Source organism: Macrosteles quadrilineatus, unplaced genomic scaffold (genome assembly GCF_028750875.1).
Source record: "Macrosteles quadrilineatus isolate MER2022 unplaced genomic scaffold, UCM_ALF_1.0 Scaffold_5__1_contigs__length_97177068, whole genome shotgun sequence".
Lineage (NCBI taxonomy): Eukaryota > Metazoa > Arthropoda > Insecta > Hemiptera > Cicadellidae > Macrosteles > Macrosteles quadrilineatus.
This window is the reverse complement of record NW_026542598.1, coordinates 2,241,045-2,261,201: the sequence shown is the minus strand read 5'-3', so window position 1 is coordinate 2,261,201 and position 20,157 is coordinate 2,241,045. Positions and strand designations below refer to the sequence as shown.

At 33.4% G+C, this 20,157-nt stretch overlaps 1 protein-coding gene across 6 annotated transcripts in view; it reads left to right on the top strand.

The window, feature by feature from the left end:
• The window catches only part of LOC128993980 (potassium channel subfamily T member 2-like), a 329,633-nt gene that overhangs the window by 283,470 nt on the left and 26,006 nt on the right, over positions 1-20,157 (top strand). For 4 of the 6 annotated variants that reach the window (XM_054418134.1, XM_054418137.1, XM_054418133.1 and 1 more), the window contains 7 exons: positions 3,820-3,925; positions 4,789-5,033; positions 6,046-6,180; positions 7,814-7,925; positions 17,283-17,468; positions 18,302-18,433; positions 19,977-20,066. In XM_054418134.1, the coding sequence (XP_054274109.1) occupies positions 3,820-3,925; positions 4,789-5,033; positions 6,046-6,180; positions 7,814-7,925; positions 17,283-17,468; positions 18,302-18,433; positions 19,977-20,066 (1,006 nt within the window). The remainder of the gene's footprint in view (positions 1-3,819; positions 3,926-4,788; positions 5,034-6,045; positions 6,181-7,813; positions 7,926-17,282; positions 17,469-18,301; positions 18,434-19,976; positions 20,067-20,157) is intronic. The other 2 variants (XM_054418135.1, XM_054418138.1) reach the window with 1 other exon arrangement.

Below are 20,157 nucleotides of genomic sequence, written 5' to 3'. Positions count from 1 at the left end.
CAAAAAATAAGTTCATTACTTTATTAAACCATGAATCATGGTTTTAAATGTACTAAATCTGAAGGTAACACTATGACACTCTGTTACTATTGTCTAGTGATGGACTTATGTTTCTTTATAGGATTGTATTTCTCTTGTATTGTAACACTATATCATGGTAATAACACCATATTGCAAAGAGATAGTAGTGTAATACAAGTTTTGAAGTGTTTTAATCTTATCTAAGCTGTCAATTTTGAGTGCAGTGCACCTTTGATGCAGGGCTAATTCTTTGCTTTGGTAGTCGATGAGAACGGAAAAATCCTAAAAATAAACAATGGATTTCCAAAATATTAATTAAGAGTTGGTAGCATTTTCCTTACCTCCACTCTCGCGATAAATATACTTAACTATTCAATTCAGGAAAAGAGAAAATGTTTACGTGTATTGAGCAATAAAGAACCAAATACCCCCGCTGCAGCAAACCTGCAGACTAAGCGAATTTCAATTTGCCTGATTGGATTTAGACTGAAATGTCTCCATAAAAATATTACATTTATTCCCTATTTAAATATAATTAGTTTAACTAGTAGGGCCTACTTAAGTTTACTGCAACAGGGAGGGTAACAAAATTGTTATTGTAAAATGTTAATAGTCTAGTAGAAATTAATGCATCTTCCAAATATGTTCATAAACAAGCAAACTACAATAGTTTACTTTTCTCCATAAGAATAACATGGGAATTTTAAATTTACTTTTTTTGGAATTTCTCTATAAGGATTAGGCGCATAATAAGTAATAACACTTCAATATACTAAATTAATTTTTTTTAAGCTCTACAAAATAATTTTGAAAGAAATTGTTAAGTTTGATTTTTTTGTTGAAAAATGGGAAAAACCAATGTTTACCAACTTTTTATATGCATTTGAACGGATGGTGTTTTTGGCCTCGAGGTACCTCAAAACGAAAAAGTAAATCGGTTGTGGGTCCAGGTCTTACCATGAGTACTACGGTAATAGCTTATCCCCTATAATATGAGAAATCCGCTAAAAGAACTCATTATTCTATGTAAAAATTTAAAATACTTTGTAAAACGCATTGAAGTAAAGCCACAGGATACAGAACCAACCCAGAAACTAACTGGGCATGAGCATCACGGACAGAACACACAAATAAAACAAGAAAACGTAATGAATTTCACATACTTAGTCAAGGTGTTCAGAAAATATCCCTCCAAATATTATGTATACTAACAACACTTACAAAGATATCACACTAAATGAGTTTCGGTAGGGTAGCTATTAACTAACAATTGTATGGTAGCCATTTCAGAATAAAGTAATAAAGTATCAACTTATTAAATTACACACAATATTAAATGACAGATTGGGCTTTCTATGTTTTTGTGTGCAAAAATACTCGAGGGACCGTAACTTTGCTCTGGTATTCTTACTCAAAGTTCTTTCTAGTGCTTTCAAAGGTGGTTACTTAAATAACTTGTTTCATTTGGAAATCAGCTATACACAAATTACACGTTAACACTCCTTCTTGAATTCCTATCTATATTATCAGAACATTGTGACACAGACAGAATCATTGTAATTTCATATAAATATGTTTGACTAGGGTATATGTTGATAGGGTAAATATGTTTGATATAAATATGTCCCCTAGTTTTGACTAGGGGATCTATGTAGTTTTATTACTGTCTAATATCTGCTGTTTCTTTAGAAAGGATCTTTTTTAAAGCCCAAGATTAAGAATAACAACTGGGCCCAGTTCCAACCCATCAAATAGCTGCTATTGGTTTTTCTCAAGATTGGCCTGGCTCAAAAACTACATGTGTCTTTGCTATACTTATCTAGTGGACTGTTTTTACCTAAGTCAAAAGCATTTCAGTTGCAGAAGTTTTTAAATTTTAAGCAAAAAAATATTTACTTTGCAGAAATTACTAATTTATTTTGTAAGGTATTTTTTTCTCTTGAAAAACTTTTGTTGACAGTATTGGTTTGTTAATACTTTTTCCTTTCAAATCCAAGTCCAGTATTACTTATATTTTACCTTCCCTTGTTTAAATTTGTTTCACTACCCCGGTTAAGTGTAAATTCTGTGTATAGCTGTTCATTTTCTGATTCACCACCATATAAGACTAACTAAGTCCCATTAAGTGTTATTCATTTATGAAAAAAATTAGAAGGAATTTATAATATTATTTTTCATTCATACAACAAGAATTAATAAGTAAAATGATTTGTTTGTCATTTTACTTAAGGTACTTACATTGCCATGCTTATATATCAATCTAGTTCATACAAAATACCTTCAGGTTAAGCAAAAGAGTAATTTGCTAACCTATAAATAATATATTTTTTTTATATTAGTTCAGCTGAAACATGATTCCTGTTCACAAAACAGCTGCTTTGCTTTTTTGTGCCAAATCACATTATTGTGCTTTCACTACTCATATAAATGTTTAATTTTGTATACCATTGCAAACCTTTGAGTTTGTTGCAGTCATATATTTTTATTTTATTTTATAATTCGATATGAGGTTTTTTTTATAGAGCAGAGCTTCAAATCGTAGGATTAAGTACTGTACTCTTGTCTAAATTAAATATTTTTTATCGTGTAGTAATTTTTGAATCAGTTATGTTAAATTTTATTAACTTAGAATTTAATTTAGGTTTAAAGTTTAAATATTAATTGGCGATTTTTATGTCACGTTTAATACATAAGGTCTGTTTTTTAAGTGTTATTTAATGTTCGAAAGACCTGTAAAATCTTTCTATTTCCGAGTTATTTAGATTGCTTTCTAGAAAGATAGTCACAACAATTTTTTGTTTATCCTTAAAGACAATGACAATAATTTTCTTTAGAATACCGTAATCAATTATAGGCTACAGTGAAGAACTATGAGAACCCAGTCAATCACATACATTTTTGAAATTTTTTGCATCTTAAATCTCAGGATGTCATTTAAACTCAGTATTCACAATATAATAAAATTGTATAAATCACTCGTACTCACTTTTCCTGTTAGATGATTTTTAGTGTACATATTTTCATCATGTCTTTTTTCACAGCTGTGTGCATTTGAACATCTTCTGAGCATGATTGTGCATTTTTTGTTAGTCCTGTTTGCTCTTATTGCTTGAAATATATTTGTTTATTGGATATACTTTTTACCTTTCTATATTTATTTTGCTGTCACATAATAAATCTTAGGCAGTTTAACTTAAGATTAGAAATTTCTCCCCACTATTTTTAGTAATAATAATTTTAATTAATTAATTTGAATTTGAATTAATTAATTTTAATTTTAATTAATTAATTTTAGTTTTAATTAGTAATAATAATTTTTGAAATAATAATTCAGTAAAATATTTATATTACTGTTTACCATGAACTGTGATTCGGTCAAGAGTGTATTTTGCACATTGTAATTCTACGCCACAAAAAAAGACTCATTCAAAAGTACCTAGCAAAATAGAAATGTTATTTTAATGGCTTTCAATAATCATTCAGTGAGAAGGAGTCTCTTTTTTTATTCCTTAGACAATTTTAACCTTACTTTAACTACAACAGGCAGGGAATCTTATATTTTGTCTAAGTTTGATTGTCACATCTCTGACAAAACCTAGTATGTACTCTACATGTAAAACAAAGGCCTCTGCAGTAAAATCTACTTTGGTTGTTTGTAATGATTGAAGTTTTATCATTTTACTGATTTAGTGATCTTCTTTTACACTGTCATATAGCATCATGGCCAAGTTTAAGCCAATTACATTAACTTTGTAGCTCTGTTAACATTTGTCTGTATGTTTTGCTCGTTTGTTGCAGCATTGTGAAAGGATTCCCACCTGTCTCGCCCTACATAGGGGTTAGTCCTACCCTGTGTTATCTCCTCAAGGAGAAAAAACCACTTTGTTGCCTTCAGCTCGCACAGGTAATTATCGCTTTTAATAAATTTAGGTGTCTTTGTTAGTGTCTAAACCAGTGGCTGTTTGTGAAGAAGAATCGCCGAATTGTTGATGGGAAATGTTTCGAACCTGTCAAATTTGTTTGGATATGGAAAGGATTAACATATCTCTCTTGCACCGAGCCCAAGACATTAACCACTCGGATATAAATTTAAAATTGTTTAAATACATTTTCACAATCACTATTAGGTGGGGCTAGATAATATAGATGAGTGTGACAACTGGAAGGGACAGTATAACTACTAATAGATTGATTAAGGGTGTATTGGCCTGAATGCTTTATCACTGAGCTAGGTTGCTTTTCGGTGAATCATTTTTGTTAGATTTATTTTTCTGTCCATTTGTTTCTTGAAAAAGATTTACTGTACTCTGATACTGTTATTTTATTGAAATATTATACTTTCTGACAAAAAAAATGCTGGAATACAATAGAACTGGAGTATGGAACATTATTTTTTGAAGACATTTCACACAAGTAAATATAAAAATACGGATTATTAATATCTGTGTGTAACGGTAACACAGAAATTCTCAATTAAACCTAGAGCAGTTAGAAGCATTATATTTAAAACATTATATGTACTGAAAAGATCTTAAAAATTTAATTAGAATTGTGTTAGTTGGGATTTAAAACTTTAAAAGTAAGTAGAAATTTGCAAAGACTTCAATTCAAATAATAGTTCATAAACGTTTGCATTTAAAAGGGTGAGTTAATGACAATAGCAAGAAAAGAAAGCAGATAATTCACAATGAGATCCTGTGTTTCAATTTTTCAACTACATGTCTAAAAATTAACCATATGCGTGCTCATATGTGTGCGTTAACCCAGGTGTGCGAGCATTGTACTCATAGAAACGCCAAAGAATACAACTGGCAGAACAAGACCATCATACTGGCTGCGGACTACGCTAGTAATGGAATCTACAACTTTATCATCCCGCTCAGAGCTCACTTCCGGACAAAAACATCCCTCAATCCAATCATACTGTTGCTGGAGAGGCGACCGGACATTGCTTTCCTAGACGCAGTCTCCTACTTCCCCCTCATCTACTGGATGCTGGGTTCCATAGATTGGTGAGTTGATCCTCTCTGGGCTAGCTGGAGCTTGAGTTCTGTTGACTGTTTCAAATGTTGGAAGTTGGGTAGGTGAGATACGGAGTGAACAAAACTACCACAGTTGATTTTCTACCTCTATATTTTAAACAATATGAAATTGCTATAAAACTTTACGTTTATGTTTTCTGATTTTTTTCTTCATTTTCTAAATCAATGAGATTGTAGGCTGATTGTTTTGAGGGGAGAGAAAAGACTGAAATCAGGTATCAGGACTTGAAATTGGAAAGCAATCTTCACTAGAAAATTTTTTTTAAGAAGTTTGGTTTTAATTTCATTGATTTTTTTCTGAGTGTGCATTATGATGGACAATGCCATAGCATCCTCTAATACAAGGTCGTGGCGTTGGTTGGTGTGTGGCAGTGTCGCAATGGCATGCCTAATGCCATGGTGATTGTTAACAGAAATCACAAAAGTGAAAACATAAATATTGCTTATCCCCTATATGCTTCATTATCAATCAGTGCAAGTTTTGATTTGCTGGGACAGTGAGGTTGCCGTTTTTGTCTCCTTTGGCCTTGTATTAGAGGAGACTATGACAATACTTTTCATATAGATTTTACTGGAAGTGGAAAGTAACACATTTAACTGATATTTCAGTTAAATGTGTTGCTTATATGTGTTCTATTTACCTCCTGGGACTCATTCTTTAGGTGAGTTAGCTGTATATCCTTCCTTTCTCTGTATAAATTTATAGTAACCTATTTTAAATAACCAAATTTCCTTAAATAATTCCCATTTTTTTACAAAATTTTACTGTTAGATAATCAATAGTCAAAAAATATCCAAATCCTGTTTCTTTGAAAAAGATTATCTGTAAAATCAAATTATATTTTTTACACAAAACCAATAATATATTTACTAATATTTACTAATATAAATTGACTATTTGATGTAGCCTACTGATGTTATATACTATTGGATATTGTATCAATACTCAAAGCTTTTAATTATTGAAGCTCATTTTTTACAGCCTTGATGACTTGTTGAGAGCTGGTATTACCTTGGCAGAGAATGTTGTGGTTGTCAACAAAGAGCTTTCCAACTCTGCCGAGGAAGACACACTAGCTGACTGCAACACTATTGTGGCGGTACAAACCATGTTCAAGTGAGCATCATTATCTTCTACTTTTTAGGTTTAGGTTTAGAGTTCAGTGGAAAGTTTAGGGTTTTACTTGATACCATTTACACATCTCTCCTCATGCTCGCGGTTTGTATGTGATACGCTATGAGACCAAGAGGTAGTTGTGCCACTCTCCACCTCCCACAAGGTAATTTGTTTTCATCCTTGCCATTCTTCAAACCTAAAACCTCTTGCCCCCAGGCCTATTTATAATAACGGCCCTGTCTCTCCTATCCCTTTCAGACCCAGCACACTCATTTGTGTAGGTAAATTTTTTAAGTCTTGACAACCTAACCAACACGATTGTTTAGGTTAGATGTTTATTTGTTTTTTTGAAGTTTCTGGATCTTTCTGGGAGCTGGCACACAGGAGGGACTAAGGCTAAAAGTGTAGTGACGTCATATCTCTAGTGGCTAATGTATTCTCTTGAGACAACACGATTACCGTAACGAGAAAATGTGATTTCAGTGGCGTTCGTGGCTTAAGTGATAGCGTTTTGGATCGGTGTTCAGGAGGGCCTGGGTTCGAAATAAAACCAGCCGGGATCAATAACTTTTTGTCAACGATTTTTGCTTAGAATGCAAATACTTCTTAACTGTACATCTTTTGTTAGAATTTGATACATTTATAATTTTATTTATGAACAGAACTTTGCTTTAAATATTGAACATTTATTCAAATTTTATCTTTTATCTTTTTTATAGTATCAGCGAGTTTGGTTGGTTAGGTTAAGTTATGCCAGTTTAATTTTATAATACTACATTTTAAAATTAATTTTATAATTAAAAATTATAAGTTATCATTAATTAGATTTTTATTTTATATAGTTTTTATATTATCAGCAAGTCTGGTTGGTTAGGTTATGTTGTTATGACTGTTTAATTTTAAAATAAAAATTTATTTTATAATTTATTAAAAATTATTTTATAATTAAAAAGTTAATTTTATAACAAAAAATTTTAAAAATTTATTTAAATTTTTTTCAACTTAGCGGTTCTAGCGGCGAACGCTTACACTACAAGATATGTTAGCCTTAGTCCCTCCCGTGTGTCCCACCGGATCTTTCTGTTGCTCAGACCTGTACAGTGTACGCATCGATTGTGTAGGTTATGGAGATCAGCTGGGAATTTTTGTTTTGCAGTCTGCCTTCATGTCTTATGGTAACACTGATTGTTTTGTTGCAATGTCACGGTAAAATAGGAGAAAGAGGCAACTGTTAAAGTTAATGACTGTTTTATGTTTTTAAACGTATATAATGCTAATTATTGCTGAAACTGAAATGGTTAATATGGTATTATGAAGGTTTCGTCTTTAAAGAAAACCTAATCAATAATTTTAGTATTTGAAATCTAGGTTAAAAACCAACATTTAGTCAAAATTTGCTCAGGACTTAAAGCGGTCGAGATGACAAAGATTCCCGGGTCTGAAAGGGCTATATATCCTTTCATATTTTCTGTGTTATTCAATTTTATTTCTGTTTGTGTGACCATACAACAGCTGAGTTGGATGAGCAAAACTGTACTGAAAAATGTATGCATTCATTGTTTTGTTTTGGATACAAGTGACAATTTTCATCTAGTGTTGTTAAAAATATCTAACTCCACTTTGAATTTTTCAGATTTTTCCCAAGCATAAAGAGTATAACCGAGCTGTCCCAGTCCTCAAACATGAGGTTTATGCAGTTCCGAGCTCACGACCGCTACGCCCTTCATCTCTCCAAAATGGAAAAGGTACTTGGATTGGACCCACCCTCCAAGGCTGCCCCCGGCCTTTATGACAATTATGATCTGGTACCGTAACCTATATATCATCAAGGTCCCCTGAGTAGCTGCACTATAGCCCTTGCATTTTACCTTTGACTATAGACATATTTCTGTGAAGTAGACATTCCATCCATATAAACATATTGCCAGTTTTAGAGTGATCATAAATTACCAGTGTTGAATAAAGAAATTAAAGTGGCAGCCAAGCAAGTTAGTTAAAATATGACACTTGTGTTTTCCTTTTCTGACTACTATTATAGCCGAACCCCTATGTGATAATTGGTTTCATCATCGTTTTTGTTTTCAGCGATGTGAGGGAAAATCAACGATTTCGTCAAGTTATGAATTGTGTTCTGCGGTTACATTTACACCATGTACAGATTCTTTTAGAGGAGCCCTTTTAATGTAAATTGCCAGTTGACAGATGTGAATGGGGAGAACTGGAGAGGTGTTTGAAAGGAAAGATGCTGGATTAATTAGGAGTGGCCAGAAACAATTGAACCATGTTTTCTATGGTAAACCAGCTTCAGTTATTCATCAATTGTATTTCATTTAGTGAAAGTTAGGGAAGTTTTACATACACCGCAATATGTTTTAATGAGAGATTGCTGAACTTGGATGAATCAAGGACAACAGTGTAGTACTCACAATCAGTGAAAAAAATTTCCTCAACTTGAATAACTGTCTTAATGAAGACCAATGACCTGCAGCCGATTGTTTTTTAAAATACACATATTTACCCATTTGTTTGGGTCTATATTACTTTTCTCCATATTGTATTTGTTTACCAACATACAATGGATCATAATGGTGGTTGTACCCTTTCTCACAAAAACCTATTTACAGCACAATCTATACTTGGCGTCTTGGCGACATTGTTGATTTTGTCTCACCTCCTAATCGGCTACTAATCATAGGAACTGACATAGTGATCACATCAGTGATAATGTCAGATTTGAACTAGTTTGGCTGGGACTGGAACTTGCTTGAAACCCTTAATTATATAAAGCACTCTTAGTTTATTTGAGCTACTGACAGAGTATGCGACTGTTAATTAAACATCAGCAGAACATTATTTTATAGTAAATACGTTTTTGCTGAGTGAAATACTGGCTACAACTGGTTTATATGGGTGGTATATATACTTTCAGTATCCAAAATCAATGATTTTACCCTGCAAGTAGTGATTCTTTCCTCTATCTTATTCTACACGCTAAAAATAATGAAATTATATTGCTAAAGATAATTTAAATAGGCTACCAAATGAAGTTTAATTTGTTTTTGTACTTGATTTATGCATATGAGAAACTTATTATACATAAACTCTTAGAGATGTCTTCCTTTAATATTTTATTTCAAAACATTTTTACAAAATTTATCATCCCTAAAATTGCTTTCAACTTGCCTATCTTAAACGTCTCTTCAGCATGGAGTATATTTGCTTGAAGTTTTTCTAATTGCTCGTTAACTTTCAAAGATTTTTAACTTAAAGTTGTTTAAATGCATTATAAATGAAACAGGGCTGAAACTGTTCTCTTAGGGGGCCAATTTACAAATTGATATTGTACTTGTGTTCATTATCATTGTTGTTATTAGTGTGTCATGTTTCAGTTAGTTACTTTCATTTTTCATTCTTCAGGCTCATTCACACTGAGTGTATGGTTTAACTTTTTAAATCTATGGTTTCAAATAATTTATCTTACAAAAATAGATAAATAGATCATACGAAAAACTAAGTTCTGCACTTCAGTGGTGGTTCTAGGCCCTTGTAGTGAGGGGGGGACTACGGGGGGGGGGGGGGGGGGGTGTCCCACACTCGCAAGAGAAGAAGAGGATTTTGGGGTCTTCCCCTGAAAAATTTGTTGTTTTTTTAAAAGCCGTTTGGTAACTTTATAAATACATTTTTTACGTCTAGAACTGTATCTAAAAACCTCTGTTACGTGTTGAGGATGAAATGTATAATTTTTTTCAGGGTCCTATGGTGGAGCTTAAGCCCCTGTAGCCCCTCCCCTCTTTGAACTTGCCACTGTGCACAGATTAAGGTCATATTATAATTTTTAGCATACAATTCTTCTTTTCAAAGAGTGCCATTATCATTGCAAAGAGTTGAAAATGTGAAAGATTGTATGGATTTATAATCATTTATTCATATAGATAACTTTTTGATCAGCATTGTACGTGTTATTAAATTTACATGAAATGAAATGAAATGAATGAAATGAAATGAAAATGTGCTTTATTGTACAATTTAGAACATAAATACATTTTTTTTCACAGACACATAAAAACAATGGTTAATAACCGTCTGTTTTGTTGGCACTAGAGTTTTTCCATTACTTAAGATTTTATAGTAGGCCTATTGAGCACTAAAAAGATTTATTAATATTTCTGAAATAAAGACATAAGATAAAAGATATAAGAGAGAACGAAATATTATTACATAAGTGATAAAAAACAAAAAACATACTGATCCTAACTTATCTGTAGACGAGTTTCATATACAATTATTTAGATTCAAAAGTTAAATTCTGTCACTATCTCCCATCTATACTTCCAAGCATTTTCTAGATAACTAGCTAAAGCTCGCCAATTCCTCCCATTTATAAATTGATGATATTCTATTTCGTTTAAAAAAAGTTTTCCCAGCCACAAATGTCTTATGTGTTTTAAAATGGGACAAAGTGCAATAAAATGATAGACTGTTTCATTTTCATTTAGGTTACATAAAGAACATCTATAATTTTGATTGAGCCAAGGCTTGTAGTTCAGGTTGATAAGCTCTAATCTTGCTTTAAGAATCCACGAAATGGTACGAGTATTGTTGAGTTTGAGGGGACTCTTATCTCCAAGTTCAAGGTCGAGCGTGAGTAACTGGCTGTGATGGACGGAGGTGCGCGCTCGCCCAACACACTCCCCCCTCCACCTACAACGTAGCCCCTCCGCTACCGACCTCAACTGTTCGCTAAGCTCCGCTAAATCATCATTTTGAAAATTGATATTTATATTAAATTGTTGTCCCAGAAGCTTCCATTCTTTACTCCAAAATACATTCCTTGAAATAATTTGTTTAGCTAAAATTTTGGGCAATCTCCCTGCTGGTAACGTTAAACATTTCAATAAATAATTTAGATTTACATTCAAAGTATAAAAGTATAACTTTTCACAGCATGTTTCCAAATATAATGCATAATTTGGTGTGTTAAAAGGTAAAGAGAATAATTTTTTGAGAAATATTTTTTGAACAGATTCTATTTGATCGCTTTCTATACATCCCCACACCTGAGCTCCGTAGCAGATTGTAGCTCGCACTACCGCTTCGAAACAACACATTTTAGAACATAGCGGTACTTTTGGGTTTTTAAATAAAGCACTCCAGACTGAATTAACAGCAAATTGACCTATTCTGGCTTTTTCTTTGAAATGATTACTCCATGAAAGGGAACTTGTGAACGTGATTCCTAAATATTTGTACTCATTTACCACCTCAATAATTTTACCCATATACCACCATTTGTCGCTCGTCTTCAATTTCCCACCATTTCTAAAAACAATAATCTTTGATTTATTTAAATTTACAGTTAAATTCCATGTCCTACAGTAGGTTTCTAAATTGTTTATCATGTGCTGCAGCCCGGTACTAGTTGGAGACAGAAGAATAATGTCATCAGCGTAAAGCAACATATTTATTTTCGATCCACCAAAATGGCATCCACCTCCTACCGCCTCCGGCAGGTCATTGATAAATAAACTGAATAAAGTCGGTGAGAGATTGCAGCCTTGCCTCAGACCTGTGTTAGTTTCGAAACTGTCAGTTACACCTCCTTCACACCACACACTCGAACTGGTGTTGTTGTAGTAGTTTTTTAATACATTCAGCATGCGCGTCGATAATCCCAAACTTGACAGTTTAAAAAACATTGATTTTCGATCGATTGTATCAAAAGCCGCACTAAAGTCAACAAAAAACGCATAAAGTTTCCCCCCTTTTTGTGATAGACGTAACTTAACCATACAAGCAAGATTAAAAATGTTATCAATGGTGGAGTAACCTTTCCTAAAACCCGCTTGGAATTCCGTTAATATTTCATTTTCTTGAACCCACGTTTGTATTCTATTGTTTATGAGACTTGTGAAAATTTTGGCCACGCTATCAATAAAAGATAATCCACGGTAGTTTTCAACTAAATCGAGGTCTCCTTTTTTGTGTAGAGGGAAAATAATTGAGGTTTTGAAAGATTTTGGAACAATTTCACTTTTTAAAATTTTGTTGTAGATTATTAATAAAATAAACAAAAAATTTTCGGGTGCATTTTTGAAAAATTCATAAGGAATTCTATCTGACCCCGGGGCCTTATCACACTTTAATGTTTTCAAAATATTCTTCAGTTCAGCAAGAGTGAAGTCACTATCTAATCGGCAGTTATCTATAAGTGGTTCCGCATAGCTGATCGCACCTGCTCTGATTGGGGGATTCAATAAATTCCTAAAATGTGTTATCCATCTTTCAGGCGATATTTCTCCCACAACATTACTACCTTTCTTTTTTAATGTGTTTATGGACCGCCAAAAAGATTTACTGTCACATTTTATATTACTTAAATCAAATATAACTTTATCATAATAAGACCTTTTCTTTATAACACACAATGTCTTATAAATATTTGACTGTTTTATATAATCGAGTTTGACTATCTTTGAATTTGTTTTCCTATATAGGTTAAGAAGCCTAAACATTCTTTTTCTTTCAGCTAAGCATTTGTAGTCAAACCATGGCTGCTTATTTCCTACTTTATTTTTTCCTACGACATTGTTTTGTTTGTGTTCAGCCGACCTTAAGATACACTCCATTAACTCATTCACATTGTCCTGGTTGTTATTTGAGATTTTAACTTGCACTAAGTTCAGCTTAATACGTTCATTGTAATTTAAACAATCATTGGTGGACCATTTTAATTTAGGTAATAAAGGTAATAGCTTCCCTTCATTCTGTCCCTCTGCACCTGGGCTCACAGCAATTAAACTAACTTCACAAGGGAGATGGTCAGACCCCGGGTATGGCACAACTTTAAAATCACTAACCATGGATAGACAGTTTACAGATACCAATGCATAATCAATAACTGAAGAACCCACTGACCCTATAAACGTGTACTCCCCGTCCTTATCACTTCTGGATCTCCCATTCAAAATAATAAATCCCATGCTGTTCATAACATTTAGAATCTTACGCCCTCTCACATTAACTGTCTTATCTTTTGATCTTCTACCATCTTCAAGGTTTGTTGTTATATGCCCTATCTCTCCACCTGAATATCCCTGTTCTTCCCCAGTTCTCCCGTTTAAATCCCCTAACAGAACCCAATTATCCATTTCATTATTACTAATTAAATTAACTAATTCCTCAAAATCTCGCTCCCAGTGGTTATAATTTAAATATAATGGCAGGAAACAAATTGAATTTTGTGCATTAATGAAACTCGCCTTTACAATATTATAATTATGGACCTTATCAACTTCTAAACAATCAATAAATTTTGACTTTTTATTGATAGCAATGATTTCCCCTCCACTATATCTCCCCACCCTTCCTTCTCTCACTGCTAACTTGAAAAACAAACTAAAATTTGACAATTTATCCGAAACTATATTAATATCAGCTTCTGAAATAAAAGTTTCTAACATAAAAACTAAATCATAACTTTTTAAAAATTCTAAAAAATAATTATCATTAAGCTTGTTTTAATGAGAGATTGCTGAACTTGGATGAATCAAGGACAACAGTGTAGTACTCACAATCAGTGAAAAAAGTTTCCTCAACTTGAATAACTGTCTTAATGAAGACCAATGACCTGCAGCCGATTGTTTTTTAAAATACACATATTTACCCATTTGTTTGGGTCTATATTACTTTTCTCCATATTGTATTTGTTTACCAACATACAATGGATCATAATGGTGGTTGTACCCTTTCTCACAAAAACCTATTTACAGCACAATCTATACTTGGCGTCTTGGCGACATTGTTGATTTTGTCTCACCTCCTAATCGGCTACTAATCATAGGAACTGACATAGTGATCACATCAGTGATAATGTCAGATTTGAACTAGTTTGGCTGGGACTGGAACTTGCTTGAAACCCTTAATTATATAAAGCACTCTTAGTTTATTTGAGCTACTGACAGAGTATGCGACTGTTAATTAAACATCAGCAGAACATTATTTTATAGTAAATACGTTTTTGCTGAGTGAAATACTGGCTACAACTGGTTTATATGGGTGGTATATATACTTTCAGTATCCAAAATCAATGATTTTACCCTGCAAGTAGTGATTCTTTCCTCTATCTTATTCTACACGCTAAAAATAATGAAATTATATTGCTAAAGATAATTTAAATAGGCTACCAAATGAAGTTTAATTTGTTTTTGTACTTGATTTATGCATATGAGAAACTTATTATACATAAACTCTTAGAGTTGTCTTCCTTTAATATTTTATTTCAAAACATTTTTAAAAAATTTATCATCCCTAAAATTGCTTTCAACTTGCCTATCTTAAACGTCTCTTCAGCATGGAGTATATTTGCTTGAAGTTTTTCTGATTGCTCGTTAACTTTCAAAGATTTTTAACTTAAAGTTGTTTAAATGCATTATAAATGAAACAGGGCTGAAACTGTTCTCTTAGGGGGCCAATTTACAAATTGATATTGTACTTGTGTTCATTATCATTGTTGTTATTAGTGTGTCATGTTTCAGTTAGTTACTTTCATTTTTCATTCTTCAGGCTCATTCACACTGAGTGTATGGTTTAACTTTTTAAATCTATGGTTTCAAATAATTTATCTTACAAAAATAGATAAATAGATCATACGAAAAACTAAGTTCTGCACTTCAGTGGTGGTTCTAGGCCCTTGTAGTGAGGGGGGGACTACGGGGGGGGGGGGTGTCCCACACTCGCAAGAGAAGAAGAGGATTTTGGGGTCTTCCCCTGAAAAATTTGTTGTTTTTTTAAAAGCCGTTTGGTAACTTTATAAATCCATTTTTTACGTCTAGAACTGTATCTAAAAACCTCTGTTACGTGTTGAGGATGAAATGTATAATTTTTTTCAGGGTCCTATGGTGGAGCTTAAGCCCCTGTAGCCCCTCCCCTCTTTGAACTTGCCACCGTGCACAGATGAAGGTCATATTATTATTTTTAGCATACAATTCTTCTTTTCAAAGAGTGCCATTATCATTGCAAAGAGTTGAAAATGTGAAAGATTGTATGGATTTATAATCATTTATTCATATAGATAACTTTTTGATCAGCATTGTACGTGTTATTAAATTTACAGAGAGTAAATAAAAGAAACGTCTTATAACACTTTAAAACATATATTTACGCTTATACTGTTACTCACAAGATGGTAAATATACATAAAAATGGTAAGTGAAGATCGATTTCGATTGGACACTCCAATCATCATTAGACCCAATAGCTGAATGAGAAGAATCTTGAATGGCGTCCCTACTTTTATCCTATTGGCTGGCAGAAGTACCGGCCAATACATTTCTATAAGTACAACTGTAGTCGAAATTTATTCGTACTTGTTCATTAGTTAGCTTATTTCTATTTTTACATTTTTCCTTATAAATATATAATTCTTCCCAAGCATTCATTACAAATCCTTTTTTACAATTCTTTAAAATACATAGACTATCCTCCATTTTTCCTATTGCATGGCCATTTTGTAACAGGTGCTGTACCACATTTGATCTTTCCAGTTTGTTGTTCCTCCATGCAGATATGTGGTTTTTGAAGCGGTTAACGAAGTTCACATTTTGCCCAATGTAGAAGATATCACAATTGTTACAATTGATTTTGTAGATGCCCGAAGCGTTGAATTTATTATAATCTTCTATTTTAGGATGCAGTATTTTACTCATGGTGTTCTGAGTCCTGAAGGCTATTGAAACTCCGTATTTCTGGAATCTGTTAGCAGTCCTTTGTGTTGTAGTCCCTGTGTAGCTAAATGTGACATATCTGGTGTTTTCCTCTTTCATCTCTTCTAATGTTATTCTGCTTTGTAGTTTATTCTGGCTATTGATTTTTCTCCTTGTCTTTCTTGCGATGTCCTCTATGGTTTTGGTTTGAAATCCATCAACTTGTGCGATCTTCTTAATAGTGTCCAGGCTTGGCTAAGTGGGATTGTATACGCTCGGTACAATATGGATCTAAAGGATGCGGTCTTGTGAATAGTTGGATAGATAGATTTACTGTTGATTGTAGAGCACGCAAAGGGACTCCAGTAGTACTTATAGAAATGTATTGGCCGGTACTTCCGCCAGCGAATAGGATATAAGGGACGCCATTTAAGATTATTGTCATTCCCCTATTGCGTCTGATGATGATTGGAGTGTCCAATCGAAATCGATCACCACTTACCATCTTTTATGTTTATTTACTGTATTGTGAGTAACAGTAAAAGCGTAAATATGTGTTTTAAGTGTTATAAGAAGTTTCTTTCATTTGCTCTCCATTGATTTATAATCATTAAAGAATAATATATCTTTTAAGCTAATAATTGGTAATAAATTGATTTTTCTTTTTGGGAATCAATTATTTAAAAAAATATATAGTCAAATCTTTACATTGAAAGTAAAGTGTAAAGAACTTTTTATAATAGTTAAATACTGTAAATATTATACACAGTACTGGCTTGTTAGGCATGACATTTTTGAGAATTTTGGATGACTTGTGTGAGTGCTAGCATACTGTTTGGCTTTTGATAGTTTTTATGAAACATATTTTGTGGCTCGCGAGATTGTTTTGTCAAATTATTTTTCAAAAGCTATACTTTTGTTTGTGTATTATATACATGTTTATACACAAAATGAAGTTCAAGTCACTTGAATTAAAACAAAACGACATCACTACAGACATATATATAATTTTTTTATTGTGTCAGATCTAAGGTAGAAGAGTTTGTTTTCTACAAGCAAAAAGAAATTTAGTTTTTAAGCTAAACAAAATGACAAAAGAATAACTCTTGTGCTCTTGTGGAACATATGGTATTTAAAAGAACTGTTCTAAAATAGAACGGTTATGTTGAATATCTGAAGATTACACCATTTTACACCAATTAGTCAAAAAACTGAAAAGAACTAAAACTTTCTAAAAATTAAATTTGACTCTGCACATAAGTACAACTATTTGTTAAGGGTTCTACTAAAAACCTATGTTTTTGTGCTTCTGGTTGCCAAAAAAACTTCTAATGACTACCAGCCTAAAATCAAAGTAAAAAAATATGTTACTATTTTACTAACGGAAGTTTTATGATGTAGAGAGAGAAGGAGCGAGGGTCCCACATCTCTTACATGTTCCGCCTTCCGTTCGCCGCCGGGTCGGTGTTCAGTGCTAGTATGTTGGATACACTGCTCTACCAAGCCTTCGTCAAAGACTACGTTATCACCTTTGTCAGGCTGTTACTGGGCGTGGACCAAGCCCCGGGCTCAGGGTTCCTTACATCGGTAAGTATCTGCTTGGGTGAAGAGTAATTGTTAATACTATATAACAGTACTATTTAAAAAAATCCAAACTGGAGCGTCCAAACAAAACATGGCAATGACTATCAGTTGCTTAGATTGATACACAGGAGTAAGGACATAAATCTGATCTTAGAAAAGAGTAATGGTTAAAATGCCTTTTTAAAGTGTAGTGTTATTTCTGATATTGATGAAGTGAAGTGTCAGGAAATGTTTGTCATGAACAACAAAGAATGGAGAGAAGTTGCCATGTGCTCCTGATAGGTGAAAGGTCATTGAGACACACGGAATGATAACTTACGTAGTTAGACTTAATATTATATTCTCCAGATAGGGTTTGACTGTCTAAAATGGAGTTTGGATGCTTTCCTAGTGGGTCCTGGTTAAGGTATGGCCAGTCCCTTGGCCAACTGATAATACAATGAAAAATGATTTTGTTTATCACTTACAAAATTCAGTTTGCATCGGAACTTTTAATAACCAATGGTTGCAGTAAATAGTTATGTCCGTCAATCCCACAAAAGACCTCTAGTGAATGTTCAAAATTAATACAAAACCCTTTACTTTTGTTCGAAATAGCCTTACCTGTAGATATTTTTACGTTGGGCTACTGTAGACCTCGGGCTTGAGAGCTAGTTTGATGTAAACACCCTTTTTGGTCAAAATTTACTCCCATTCAGATTTTGTCTAAAGAAATTTCTTTGATATCCTCTTGATGAAAAAGTCAAGAGTTGATCACTGTGAAAAGCCTAAACAAACCTAATGCGTCTCTAGATGAAGAGAGCACTTAGCTGATGATGAGTGTTTACTTTCTCTAGATGAAGATCACAAAAGATGACATGTGGATCCGAACATATGGAAGACTCTACCAGAAACTGTGCTCAACTACTTGTGAGATCCCTATCGGCATCTATAGAACTCAAGACACCACCACAACAGGATCTCCACATGTAAGTGGTTTAGATTTTGTTTAGCATGTTTTATTTTACTTTTAACTAAACCAATTTTCAATTTTACATCTCGTTCATCTATTTCTACTCGAGATCCTCAGCTTGCATCTACAACTTTGGTTCTACAGGTGGTAAAAAAAATGTATAGCTACCAAAAACATGGACTTTTTTACAAAATCACGGCACACCTTGCTTTTTTAGCTAAAGCTTACGGTTGGTTATAGTCGTTTTGAAGGAGATTTAACGTGTTTGCTGTTGGAGGTTTACTGGATAAAAATTATGCAATTTGCGTGCATTTTACAGATACAGAAGTAATCGAATAGCTCTTGTTTTAAACTGTTCCTCCACATTTGGTTACTTTACTAAGTATTTAACTATCCCATAACCTGCTAAACTCTTTCATAGCTAAATTTCTAAACACTTCCAATTAGTACAACGCTATACTGTGGCTCTGCTACTGGTTAGAACATAATATGTTTTTATCAGTTTCTGCATCCTGCTCCAGCAGTATACTTATATACGTTTCCCAATCGCAACCAACAAGTTAAAAGTTACTGACCAGCTTGCAGACATAAGTGTTTTAAAATAGAATAAACTATTCATCCTACACTTTCCAAGGTTTTCACCCTTGTCTGAACTGAGATGACCACGACCTACTTTTACCGAAAGGCAATAAGGTTGAACTGAAGTAGTTTGACCAACATGAATGCCAGCAATAGAAAGCCAAATAGATAACGCATACAGTACTAAACTTCTGTGAATGCTCTAGAGGAAATTAACCAAAAACATCACCAACTCCGAGAAATATCACATAGGTGGAGGTTAACACTATTCGTGCTGTCGACATGTTTGAACATAAAAGTTGCATTTATTTCAATGTTAAGCAATTGCGGGAATTCCCGTCATCAGCACCCAACGTGTTAAAGAATATCATTTCACCTCAGTTTAGGGGTATGGTGATGTTTTAATTCTTCATTATTCACTTTTGTCAGAATTCATTTCCCAGCACCGGGATATTGATATACTTTGGTATAAAATATTTATTTGCCTTAAAATATCCTATGAAGCTGTTGTTACTAAAGCTTCATCACGACTGCCAAATCTTCAGGCATATCCTCTTGAATGATTCGTCATGGATAAAATTTAACGTTAAATATGAAGAAATTAAACACCAATAATAAGTAATAACAGAGAAAACGTGAACATCGCTACTAGTCTGACCATTACAATGAGTGCTCGCAACGTAGTGTGAGGCCTAGTAATGTGCAGATGTTTTTAAATTTGTTGTAACATGTAGTAATAACAACATAAAGGATATAGGAAGGTAAATTAGTTTACAATAACTTTCATCTGTTCATCTTCAGCTTCCTGCTGGTTTACATTTCCTCTAACCAACTAACATTTACGTCTTACTAACATTCCATTATTATTTCTAACTGTTACATATCGTGTTGTGCGTTCCACTAACTGTACTAACGCTGCTCTCATGGCTTGTTCCTGTCCTGCCTGTGAATGTGTGCATGTTGGTAACACTGTGCGACAGACTGAACCAGAAGTTGGCAACACTGGTTCTGCCTACTCTGCCATTCCTACCAACTGCCTAGGCTCCACTGATAGAGACCCTGCCTCCATGGTAAGTGTTTTGGCTCTTCTTTTCTTCCTTTTCTTATAACATTTTCATCTTCCAATCGCTTCTGCCATAATTTAACAATACTGGTAATTTT